The 13,108-nt window shown below is 37.9% G+C and overlaps 1 protein-coding gene and 1 long non-coding RNA gene across 3 annotated transcripts; both read right to left on the bottom strand.

Moving 5' to 3' along the window:
* Positions 1–749: 749 nt before the first annotated feature.
* LOC111796507 lies at positions 750–2,561 on the bottom strand. 2 transcript variants are annotated; one of them, XR_002815363.1, is made up of 4 exons: positions 2,235–2,561; positions 1,748–1,999; positions 1,501–1,599; positions 750–1,376 (listed from the first exon to the last, which is right to left on the bottom strand). It is a non-coding gene; the product is annotated as an uncharacterized LOC111796507 (long non-coding RNA). The 2 variants fall into 2 exon arrangements; XR_002815362.1 differs by having other exon boundaries at positions 1,501–1,999.
* A 1,287-nt stretch (positions 2,562–3,848) lies between these two features.
* LOC111796870 lies at positions 3,849–12,535 on the bottom strand. The gene is made up of 11 exons (XM_023679657.1): positions 12,094–12,535; positions 11,089–11,181; positions 10,449–10,585; positions 9,486–9,966; positions 9,179–9,404; positions 7,094–8,415; positions 6,252–6,331; positions 5,721–5,813; positions 5,569–5,642; positions 5,238–5,373; positions 3,849–4,215 (listed from the first exon to the last, which is right to left on the bottom strand). Exons 1-11 carry the CDS (start codon positions 12,176–12,178, stop codon positions 4,132–4,134), a joined length of 2,811 nt encoding a protein of 936 aa, XP_023535425.1. The 5' UTR covers positions 12,179–12,535; the 3' UTR covers positions 3,849–4,131.
* Positions 12,536–13,108: the final 573 nt, after the last annotated feature.

The raw sequence follows: 13,108 nt of genomic DNA on the forward strand, positions 1-13,108 counted from the left end.
TTAAATTAGTCAGCTTTTTGGTACCCAAATCAGGTAAAGGGCCAAATTTAGCTTCTAAAACAAACCATAGAACTACTTGCATGTGAAGGAAATTAATAGGCTTTGAGTGCACTGATCTCCGATATCGTAAAGATGTCACGGATCGTTAAGTTGATGTTAACATGACTCATTATCGACTTAGTTACGAGAAGCTTATAACATCCACAGAAATTCATCCAAATGATAGATCAACTTTGGCTAAAAATTGTTGATGCGAGGAACGGTACTTTCCTACTACACAGTTTGGAGGGATGTATGTTGATTATGATGAAGAGTTGTAATGAAATGATGAATAAAACGGTAATGAGTTGATGTTTAAGGTATCAATATGATAATCGCTTTGATTCTCGATCATGTTCGATTTTTGGTTGGAAACTATTTTCGGAATTTCTTTATGGTTTGAAAGTTGATAGTTGAATTTGAATTTAAAGACGAAACTAAATTTATCAGAGTTGTTTTGACCAAGATATAAAAACTTGGAATAAATTATTTTCTTGGTTTTTAGGATTTGGAGTTTGTGTCAATTTAGTTCATAGGTCTAAAATCGAACAATCAGGTTCTCAACGTTTAGAAAATGCTCGGTTTGGGTCACTCACTTATTGAAATTGTTAAATTGGTATAGGAAAGTTGGCGTGACCATTTATAAAATAATAATAGTACCATTAATTTTTTTTTATAGTACCATTAATTTTTTTTTATAGTACCATTAATTTTTTTTTAAAAAAAAAAGTCTATAATTTTGGATCGTATCGTACCTATAAGTACTTAGACTCAAAATAGTTTTCAGACTTCGAATTCCTGTCTTGTCGCTTTATATATACATCAAAACTAATCCACCACTGGCCGATATTGTCTCCTTTGTGAACTTCCCCTCAAGGTTTTAAAACGAGGTTTCTATACTCTTGTAAATAATGTTTCGTTTCCCTCTTTGATCAACGTGAGACGTCACAATCCACTCATTGGTGCCGAATGTCCTTGCTTGGTGGTGTGTCTCAGTCTGATACCATTTGTAACAGCAAATATTGTCCTTTGTCCTATTTGGACTTTCCCTTCCAGACTTCCCCTCGAAGTTTTAAAACGATCGGTTAGGGAGAGGTTTTCACACTCTTCCCTCTCCAACCAATACGAGATCTCACATAGACACAACTAATTTATCATATAAAAATTCTCGAAAAATCCTTACCAAAACAAATGTGGGGGTGAGGACAAGGAATGCTTTCCCGACTCCACGTTGTAGCTGTGTCGACTCGGGATGCTACTCATGAGCTGGGAGAAACGGATGGTAGAGACATGATTAGAATCCATGCCGAACTATTTTTCGTAGGTCTATTCTAACCCTAAAAAAAAAATATTATTATTAAAAGGAAAAAAAAAAAAAAAACGAAAGAAATAAGCATGGAAGGCTAAAAATAAACCAAAGGTTGTGATTGAGCAAACAGCAAAAGTTGAGGGGTTGAGTACCAATGTCAAAATGTGCTTGCATTTCTCCAAGAACAGAACTCTTCTTCTTCTTCTTCTTCTTCTTCTTCTTCTTCTTCTTCTTCCACAGATTCACAAACCCTAATTCCATTTCCATCAGAAAATTCAATCCATGGATCATAAACCAGATCACAAGGCTCCGAGGCCCATCGACAGAAACAACCCCAATCACCACCACAAAACGCAATTCACAGACTTCGATCTAGAGGATTTTAAGCAAGGCACTAACCTGCTCGCCTCTTCGCCGTCCCGATCACTGGCGCCCAAGGCCCCTTCCTCCGCCAAGGCCAGTTGTCTCTGCTCTCCCACCACTCACATCGGCTCCTTCCGCTGCCGCCACCACCGCCATACCGGCATGCTCCGCGGCCGATCCGTTGGCTCCAATCTCTCTGAGTTGGCTCATAAATCCACTGACCTTATGACATCCTATTCGCCTTGAATCGTTTTCCCAGGGTTTGTTCGTGTTCGTCCTTCGATGATTCTGTATTCGGAAATGAAATTACCAACAAACAATAACTTACTTCCCGAAGAATAAGTTCATACAATCCTCTTTTGTATTGTTTCTCATTCTTTTATTTGTATTGAATGTTCTAATAAATTCGCCGATTTCTAACTTCGATCTTGTTTTTACGCATTTTAGAAACAAAAACAAGTTTCTGAGAGCAATAAGATCATTCACCATTTTGTAATTACCTCATCCTGGTCGAGATTCATACCTTGGATATCTTCGCCAAGAACATTGATGAATCTTTACCTAGATTTCTCGGTCATGATCTTCGCCGTGAAGATTACTGTGAACAAAACCCTAAGCCATTGGATGAAACTCATAGTTCATCTCCGTCGATCTTTTGTTTCCTCAAACTCAAGCTTAAGTAATCATCCACAAACATAACCTTCACAAACAAAAATCAAGAACAAAACGAAGAATCAAAACCTTCAACTATACTCAGAAGAAGCCATTTTTCATGGAGAGCGATCGGGGGCGATTCGACATTTTGGACGCTCAAGAACCTTCGAGCTTCTGTAATACTCCTCCGATTTATATACTTTTAATATAAATGATGTCAATGTTGTTGATGCATCTTAAAGCCCAATGGACCACTTACATTATTTTATAATATTTTGATTATTAATATAAATAAATAAATATGTTTTTTAATGCTCAAATTGACACTCGATATTGGATTCCTACCTTCTAATCTTCTCGCTAGCACACCGCTTGATGTTTCCCTCTTCAACCTATGTGGAGTCTCAAAATTCACTCTCATTGGGGGCTCAATGTAGTCGCCAGCACACTGCCCGGTGTTTTGCTTCATTCCCCTCTCCAACTGAGGTGGGATCTCACAATCCACCCAAACCGACTCTCATTGGGGGCTTTGGGGGCTCAACGTAGTCGTCGGCACACCGCCTGGTGTCTTGCTTCATTCCCCTCTCCAACCGAGGTGGGGTTTCACAATCCGCCCAAATCGACTCTTATTGGGGGCTCAGTGTAGTCACGGGCATATCGACGAATGTTTGGTTCTGATACCATTTGTAACAGCATAAGCCCACTACTAGCGGATATTATTTTCTTAGAGCTTCTACACACTTATAAGAAATGTTTTGTTCCCCTCCCCGACCGAGGTGAGATCTCACAATCCACCCAAATCGACTTTCATTGGGGCTCAGCATGTCGCAGGCACATCGACTAGTGTCTAGTTCTGATACCATTTGTAATAGCAGAAGCCCACTGCCAGCAGATATTATTTTCTTAGAGCTTCTACACACTTTTATTATTTTCTTAGAGCTTCTACACACTTTTTATTCTGCTCTTCAAGTAAGATTCAAAATTATAGTATGCCCCCGATCTTACCTAAATTCCTACGCTGCCTTGCCTTCCATCTTATACCTAAGTGTCAAATTATTCATAAAAGAGTATATTGTAATATTAAAATTTAGCTTTTCAAAAGATATATCCTAAGGGGACACTCTATTAACCCGATTCATCTGTCCCACCTCATAGTAGAAGTGTACATTCAACCCGACAACCTAGACCAACCCAGCTCGAACTATAAGGGTTGTGGGTTGAGTTGTGGGTTGAGTTAAGTTCATTTTTCTAAATCCGAACTGACTCGATTAACTTTTTTTCGAGGCTCATAGACATTTCTATTAACTTTTTGGGTTAGCCTTTTGGGTTGAGTTAAGTTCATTTTTCTAAATCCAAACTGACTTGATTAACTTTTTTACGAGTCTCAGATATCTCTATTAACTTTTCGCAGACAGAGGAGGAGAGAGAATAAAAAAAAAGAAGATTTATTTTANTATCATGTCAAGAGGCAAAGAAAAACAAAAAAAATAAAATAATGAACTGAAATTAGGCTAACAAAAAGAATGTAAGTTGAGCCCTAAAGCAGCTTACAGCACAAACTATCCAGAGAGGAATAAATGACAATTTGATTGAACAAATCAATCAGCAAAATTGTAGACTTTGTCATCTTCCTCTCCACAATCTCCCTTCCTTCCCTACCCTAACAACAAGTTAGCTATACAATGCCAACAACACCTACTACTTCACATTTCATTTTAATCCTAACTTCCCAACAAAATCACTAAACTACGGACATAAACATCGCTTCACTTCCTTGGTTTTGTCCACGACGTTTCCGAGGTGTTAACGTTACCATAATACACCTTCTTCGTTGACTCGTCCCAATATGCCTGAAAAAACGCGATGTTGCAAAAAGAAACTCAGTAAGATAACTATCTGGTTCTACTAAACAAGTTCGAGATTAGACAACACGAAAGTAAAAAACTATTGTACAAGACGCGCCTCTAAAAATGGATGTGTACAGTTTGATTTTCATCGTGAGGGACTTGGTTCTACTAAAGCAAGTTCTAGATTAGACAACAACTTTGATGAAGGATTCAGATGAGAGGCTTAAAGGTATTGAAAAAGCAAAAGGAAAATCAAAAGTTATTGTACAAGACGCCTCTAACAACGGACGTGTTTAGTTCGATTTTCATCACGAGGGACTTGGTTCTACTAAAGCAAGTTCTAGACTAGACAACAACGTTGATGAATGATTCAGATGTGAGTGCTTAAAGGTATTGAAAAAGCAAAAGGAAAATCAAAAGCTGTTGTACAAGACGCCTCTAACAACTGATGTGTTTAGTTCGATTTTCATCACGAGGGACTTGGTTCTACTAAAGCAAGTTCTAGATTAGACAACAACTTTGATGAAGGATTCAGATGAGAGGCTTAAAGGTATTGAAAAAGCAAAAGGAAAATCAAAAGTTATTGTACAAGACGCCTCTAACAACGGACGTGTTTAGTTCGATTTTCATCACGAGGGACTTGGTTCTACTAAAGCAAGTTCTAGACTAGACAACAACGTTGATGAATGATTCAGATGTGAGTGCTTAAAGGTATTGAAAAAGCAAAAGGAAAATCAAAAGCTGTTGTACAAGACGCCTCTAACAACTGATGTGTTTAGTTCGATTTTCATCACGAGGGACTTGGTTCTACTAAAGCAAGTTCTAGACTAGACAACAACGTTGATGAATGATTCAGATGAGAGCGCTTAAAGGTATTGAAAAGGCAAAAGGAAAATCAAAAGCTATTGTACAAGACGCCTCTAAAAAACGGATGTGTTCAGTTCGATTTTCATCACAAGGGGCTTGAAGGCCACGCTCCATTCTACTTTGTAATTTCAGTTCATCGTTTCTATAAGGGAAATTACCTGCCATCCTGAGGGGAGATCTTTTGCGATTTCTGCTAGGTCGGGCTGCTGCTGGTTTCCATCTGTGGATGCTTCAGCAGGGGATTGAGTAACGTCACTCGATGATTGCGCTCTCCTTCGCTTTACCCGCTCGCGCCTAGAAAATGTAGCAAGCAGAGCTCAAAACCATAGTCCAAAAACGAGTCCTTGAACTCGAACCAGTTTAGTTTGCACAATTGGTTGGAGTTCAAACTCGAAGAGGCACGAAGTGCAAGAGGGATTTCGAGAATATGATAATTTACGAGGCAAATGAAGGACTAAGGAATTGTATTTTTTCATTTGAGCTTCATACCAATCACCGCCAAGAGGCTGAAAGTTGGCGTTTTCTTTTGCATCTCCACTGGCAATTTGCTGTGCATGCCATTCCTGCATCAAAAACATTGGTAAGAACCCAGCACAGATGCAGTAAATTAAATTATCAAATGTATTCTGTTGTATTGTAACCTTTATTTCTCTTTCTCGTTTCCTCTCGAGAATCTCGTAAGCGTTTTCTGGTTCTTCCTCGTCTTCTTCCAGTTCTTCCTTCGCTGCCTTCCACTGATCAATCAAAATGAATAAACAGAAATGATTCATCAGGCATGAAAAATATAACTTTATGGCATCCCATACAGAAAGACCAGGAGAGCGTGAGGTAATATATCTATGGAGCCGAAAGTGTAACAGCCCAAGACCACCGCTAGCAAATATTATCCTCTGTGGACTTTCCCTCAAAGTTTTAAAACGCGTCTACAATGGAGAGGGTCTAGCCCTATTCCGACCAGTGCCTCGTACCATCTAGTGACTGGTTCTGATACCACTAATAACAGCTCAAGCCCACCGCTAGCAAATATTGTTCTTTTTGAACTTTTCCTTCGAGGGCTTCCCCTCAAGATTTTAAAACGCGTCTACTAGGGAGACATTTCTCCACCCTTAAAAAGAATGCTTTGTTCCCCTCTCTAACCGATGTGGGATCTCACAGAAAGGCACAAGACGTACCTTGTCCAACAAACTTGAAACTTTCTTATTCGATCTCAAGGACGGAGCAACCGCAACTGTCCGCTTTTTACTGCGCAGAGCTGCATAGAAAAAAACAGCAACAGAACATTAGAGCAGATGCCGTATTGAGAGGCCACTTTTAAGTGAAGAGCTAAGATTATAGCATGAACATCTCAGTAGAAGAGTTAAACTGCACTACACTAACGGTTTGAGCTCACAGAAAAATGTTAATTTACTCGCAACAGGGTTGATGGATACCTAATAAAATTAATAAACTGTACCCAACAAATGCGCCTAAATCCTAGGCCATTGAACACACTATAACGGCCCAAGCCCACCACTAGCAAATATTGTCCTTTTTGAGCTTTCCCCTTCGGGCTTCCCCTTAAGGTTTTGCTAGGGAGAGGTTTCCACACCCTTATAAAGAATGCATCGTTCTCCTCCCCAACCGATATGGGATCTCACAATCCACCCCCTTCGGGGTTTGCTAGCATACCACCCCGCGTCCACCCCCTTTCCGGGCTCAACCTCCTTGTTGGCACATCACCCCGTGTCATCCCATGTGTAATAGCCCAAGCCCACCGCTAGCAGATATTGTCCTCTTTGGGCTTTCTTTTTCGGACTCCCGCTTAAAAGTTTTTAAAAAGCATCTGTTAGAGAGAAGTTTTCACACCCTTACAAAGAATGTTTCGTTCTCCTACCCAACTTAGGTGGGATCTCACAATTTTCCTCCCCTAGTTCCAACCTCTTTTGAGAAAGCTATCTAGATTAACATTCCACTCATATTTAGCTCCTTGCAAAAACATCACGATTAAAATGACATAACTGCTAAAATATCATACCTTTTGGTTGAACCTTGGAAGTTGCAGTTGTATTAGCAACGGCCGAAGGATCAGTAACGGCATTACTTGTTGGCGGAACATCGTTAGTTGGGGAGACTGAAGTAGATACTCGGACAGAGGCTTTCGTGTCTCCACACCCCTTGTCAATTTCATCAGCGGCAGAAGCAGTATTCATACTTGCAGTATCAGAAGATCCATAATGAAAAGTGAAAGAAGGATCAAAACTCACAGATGCAGAATCAACATGCAACTGAGACGACCCAGCAGTACTAAAGACGGGAAGAGAAGACGTTGCGTTTTGAAGAATACCATAACCTTCAGGCACAACACCATTTACAACTAGGGGAGCAGAACCCGTATGCGAATTGGGAACTGCCTCATAGCAAAATGGTGCTTGAGCCAATACAACGTTACAAGCTTCTGGATGTCCGTAAAACTCTGCACTAGGTACAACTTCAGGGACAGGATGTGCATAATACTGAATACTAGAATCAGGATAAGACACTTGATATGGTTCAGTGTAACAAACAGGCTGCCCAAGTTGGGTATAAGATGGAGGCATAGGATATAATGGTTCAGCTGGTTCATCAGGTGGGGGTGGAGGAACATCTTCATTATCAGGTGGTGGTGGGGGAATCCATTCTTCATCCGCTGGTGGTGGCGGTGGTGCTACACTGCCATCCTCGTGCCCCATGTATGCAAAGCCAGAAGAAAGATTTGGCTGGGCTTGTTGATCTGGCTGAAGTGGTTGCTCAAACGAAGTAAACGACTTAGCATTGTACATATCTGGTGTACCAGCCACCGTCAAGCTACCTGCAAAACCGGCATCTTCAACTTCCATATCCACCTCCATGTCAACATCTTCCACAGAATGTTCACTCTTGGAAGCCATTTCATCAATTGCAATTTCACTTGCATGCTCAATCACACTAGTAGAGTTCCCCTTAGACGGTGAAATATTTTCTCCATTTGCAATGATAGTCAAAGAAGCAGAATCAGTAGGCAAATGGGAATGCTCCAAAGCAGAAACACCACTATTTTCCATTCTCGCAACATCAGACGCAACATCCGACCTTCCCTGAAATTTCTCGTCTCTTACAATGTTTGGACTATCAGTAGTCTTGGCTTCATCCAATTGCGACGATACAACAGCATTCTGATAAATTTCTTTGTTAATGTCATCTTCAATCTGTTTAAGTTTCCTTGCCAAGTGTTCCCAGAATGGAAGCAACGATGCCTTATACGGCATCAGCGACTCCAAATCTGAAAGTCTAACCTGAGTTTCCAATATGTACTTTAATGTCCATTCATGACCCCCAGACCTGAAGTTAATGTTTAAGCCATCAATACAAGAATGTCACGTAAAACCAGAAGTCCATTCTCAATGCTAACATAAGAAGTCAGAATAAAATTGAGAAATGAATATACATAACACTAAATATATCCCGCCACGACTAGATTGAAAAATAATTTGTTCATAAACACGGTATTAAACTTTTCGGGAGAAAAACCAATGGTTTAGAGGGATAACATTAGAAAGGTTCAATTGGAGTCATGTAGGTTATACATAAAATAATATACAATAATCAAGAAGAAAGGGATGCATGAGCACAAGATGATTTAAGACAAATTATATCACTGCTAAATTTAAAGGTTTAAGTTTTCTAAGGTTTCCTACTGCATTTGGTTCCTCTTTTTGCCCGTGTCCTTGTATCAAAATGACATCCACAAAACCTTCATAATCAAGAAAAAGTTGGGCAAGAAGACAAGGCTTAGGCCTATTCCTCACTGGATTCAATTGAGAACTGACAGCACCATAAGGTGCAATACCAAGCATAGGCACTGGTGCCATCTGAAACTCGGTTTCTTATGGAAAACGGTCAGGTTTTTCTTTTGGTTAGTGTTTGACAGATCTATAAGGTGATCGAAGTGATTGTTTCCCTAAGGCTTACAAGCCAAATGGAAAGGCGATCAAAGTGATTGCCCAAGTGAAGAAGCTCAACATCATTTGAACAAGAACTAAATGCTGAATGAAGTTGTGAATAGCTAATAATATTCAATTGAGGTGAAAAAGTCAAATCTTACTTCTGTAATGATTTTAATCTCTCTAACAAGCTCGAACTCCAGTTCAGAAGATGTGAAGGAAGATCCAACCCTGATTTCTGTTCTTCATTAGTCACCGCGTAATCAGCATAGATCTCAGAAGCAGCTTTTGCTATATTCACATTATTTGAACAAGTACTGAAGGCAGCATAGCTTTGGTCAACCTCGGAACCCTGACTTGCAGTAACTGGAACGCCGTTCTTGTAACCTTCAATTTGATCGTTCACTTTAGGCTCATATTTTAAAATTTTTAATAATTATAAAGCATTGTGATTAGCAGACCACTCACCTGTGCTTTCTGCTGAAAAAGCATCTAACCTCCCACCATTAGAGAAGCCAGAATCCTGTTTAAATACTGTAACGTTCTCTGGAAATTGAGTCGGAGAAGTTATAACATCGGTGGCTGATAGAGTAGGCTGAGTCTGAGCCAAAACGACGTCAGGAACTTCCCATGAAGTTTCCCCAGTTTCAACATTCCAGTAATAATAATTATGGCTCTCCTCATGCATGACAACTCTCCATCCTGAAATAACATCCCCTGATACTTGTACAATAGATGTGGCTGGTACAGATGTTTGAACCAGATCAGTTTCCTTGCTTAAATATCCCAAGTTATTGGTGTCAGTTTTTGCTTCATCTTTGCTCTCCAGGTTCTCAAAAAATTCAGCAGAACCTCGCTCGGGTTCCTCTTGAACAGCCTTTTCAGCAATGATGTCTTCACCGACATTTGCCTCCACTTTCTCACATCCCTCAGCAGGAAAGGCAGCAACCTGGAATCAAGGACAACAAGAAAAAAAGAAAAAATATTATTAAGAATAGAAGCAAACTTTGTTAACATGCACAAAAGTGTCATTCGAGGCTTGTTTGGTAAAACATATGAAATGCCTTATGACTGTATAAAAAATTTTGCTTCAAATTAGGATCAAACCTAAATTCTCGTTTTCAAGATTTTGCCATCGAAAATATTTTCAGCTTACCATAACAAACAGCACCAAAATCAGCTAAGCAACAAATACCTCAATACTTGCAGAAGTATTACAGTCTAATCATTTATAACATGAATTAGGCTTCAACCCACATTTTATTGGAATTTAAGGCAGAATTAATACATTCTCTGGGGGAGGGGAATTGAATCACTAATAAATACTCTCACAAGAGCTAACCCGAAATGAATGAACGTAGAATATCAAATCAAGCTTATTCAAGTTCTAATCCTGATCAGCAATTCAGAAAATAAAAGAAAGAAAGATACCTCGTCATTGCAGTCAGGTAACAACACATCTTGTCCATCATGATCTGAATTTTTATTCGAGTCCTCATCAACTTCCTCATCAACTTCATCATCACTATATTGCTCCAGTAACAGCAAGGGATTTTGTGCTTGTTGACCTGAAAATAAAAACACTTCCACATCAAATATATCCAAAACCATATCTCTTAGCAGCACGTCAAAGAATTCCCTGAAAATTTCATGAATATCACAAGGTGTTAGAAACATGAAATTTTCAAATTTAAAACAGTGCAATTCAACGTGAACATTGAAGGTGTTTGCATCACATCAACCTGTTACACATCCAAGGACAAATGTCAGTGATAACCAAAAATGAAAAGACAGAGACATACGAACCGATGAAAAATTTTCCCTGTCGAAATCTCCAAAAAGAGCATAATGATTGAGAGTCATTCACATGTTCATTGTGGCAGTGGCCCCGACCTGACCTGATCTGATTATTGGTGTCCCAAAGACCACAGTCACCCTATAGACTGAAAACAAATTCTGGGGGCAAATAACACAAAGTCTTGTACATAAAGTTTGAAATATCCACCATTATAATGTGAAGCACTCATATCCCCTTTACATAGTCCTTTTGAAGAACACTGATAGAACCCACCTGAGGAGGATGCTGATTTAGGTAACTTGGTTGTCTGTCTTGAATCTATATCCCCTCCAACTTCTTCATGTGCATCAGAGCCATCTAAATCTCCTAGACAAAGAATAACATATCCCCCATTAAAATACAGACACCTTATATTAACGATCTCCGAAGCTAAAATTACTCGAAGCTGCTATCGAGTATATCAGTGTCACCCAAGATCATATATTAAGGAAACAACTAATATAAAGAGAAATATCACTAACCCTTGAAAGAATTTCTGATAAAAAAAAATTTTAAAAATGAATAAATACTTTTCATTTTACCCTTCTCAGATTTTGAATCAATGAAACTCCAATACAAACTAATGTAAATTTCTTTGATGCATTCATAGATATACTTTTTCCTTTTAGTAATCATATAAACCACTTTTGATCTCAAATAATGACCAAACTAATACTCATATGCATAACATTTATGTTTATTGAAGACTGGATATAGCCAAAAGTAAGAATTTAAAGAAGAAAGCGGGATGAACAATTAGGATGTAATGTGTTGATTACAATATCAAGTAAACAAAGTTACATATCAAAGACCAGAGCAGCATTGTATTAATCACAACATAAAGCCAATGAAAACTCGTGCCATGACTGAACAAAATTAAGAACTGAAACAAACAAAAATAACCACCTCACAAACTCACGAAAGAACAGAAAAAATATGTTTACACATAACATTCAAACAATCCCCCATGCCCTAATCAACCAAGTGAGCATTAATTCCAAACAGATAGAAGACCAACTCAATTGAGTTAAGAAAACTAGCCACCAGGAGATCAAAATTCACTGCTTCCATTACAAAATAAACGAATTGAAAATGGAAAAGAACATTCAACAGAAACTAACACAACCCTAAATGAAGAAACAAACAAATTCCCAACACAATCAAATTAGCAACAAACAAATAAACATATATCGACAAGCGCTATAACACAAAGGGGAGAACAAAAAAACGGAAAACTACCAGAGGGCTCGGCGAATAGATCAAGCTTGACACGGCGACCGGCGTTGCTGAGAGCTGCACGGCGACGCTCTCTTCTCTTTCCCATAGCAAGAAGAATAAAAAGAAAGTGAAGGGATTCAGTGGATTGTGGGATGAATACAGGGATCCGGTGGATTGAATCGGCGTTGATTTCACGACCGAAGATCGGAATGGAGGAGAAGAGAGACGGCGTTGATTTCTGGCTCGACGACGGCCCAGTTCACTTCGGCGAATTAGGTCTAGGTTGTTGCAAATCGATTCTCCGTAATCTAAACTGCTAAGCTTCTGAAGATCTTAAACAAAAGTTCTTGAAGATCTTAAACAACAGATTTGTCGATCGATTCTGCACTTCTTATAGGGATTTTGTGTCCTTTTTGTCGTTTCGGTTTGAATTCTACACCTCTGTAAAATCGATTTCTGTCTATTTTTGTAACGATGATAAATTAATAAAAATACCGTTTTTCGCTTTTATCTCAACAAAATTTTTAATTTTAATTTTTTTTTTAATTTTTTTTTTTTTTAATGTTAGATGAGAATATTTATTTTTCGCTTTTATCTCAACAAAATTTTAATAATATTTTTAAAATTATTTATTATTTTTTTTTTTAATGTTAGATAAGAATATTTAATGTTTGGTTTAAAAAATACCATTTTATAAATTTTCAAAAGTAATATTAATATTTTTAAATATTTAGGAAAAAAAATTTGACGATAATTTATAAAGGATACAGATAGATGATTTTCATCGGTATATTAATTATAAAAACATTTTAAAATTTTATTTTAATTTTGAATATTTTGTAAATGCAGTATTAATTATACGAATATTTTTAAATTTTTTTAAAAAAATTTAAAATTTTAAAAAAAAATTAAATTTAAGAGTATTTTTTAAATCAATAATTAAACTTTGGAAAGTTTATGGATATTTTTTTAAAATATAATTTTTATTAATTTAACGGAAATACTTTAATTTAAAATTTTTAATTATATACTAAAT

This window comes from Cucurbita pepo, chromosome LG06 (assembly GCF_002806865.2).
Source record: "Cucurbita pepo subsp. pepo cultivar mu-cu-16 chromosome LG06, ASM280686v2, whole genome shotgun sequence".
Classification (NCBI taxonomy): Eukaryota; Viridiplantae; Streptophyta; class Magnoliopsida; order Cucurbitales; family Cucurbitaceae; genus Cucurbita; species Cucurbita pepo.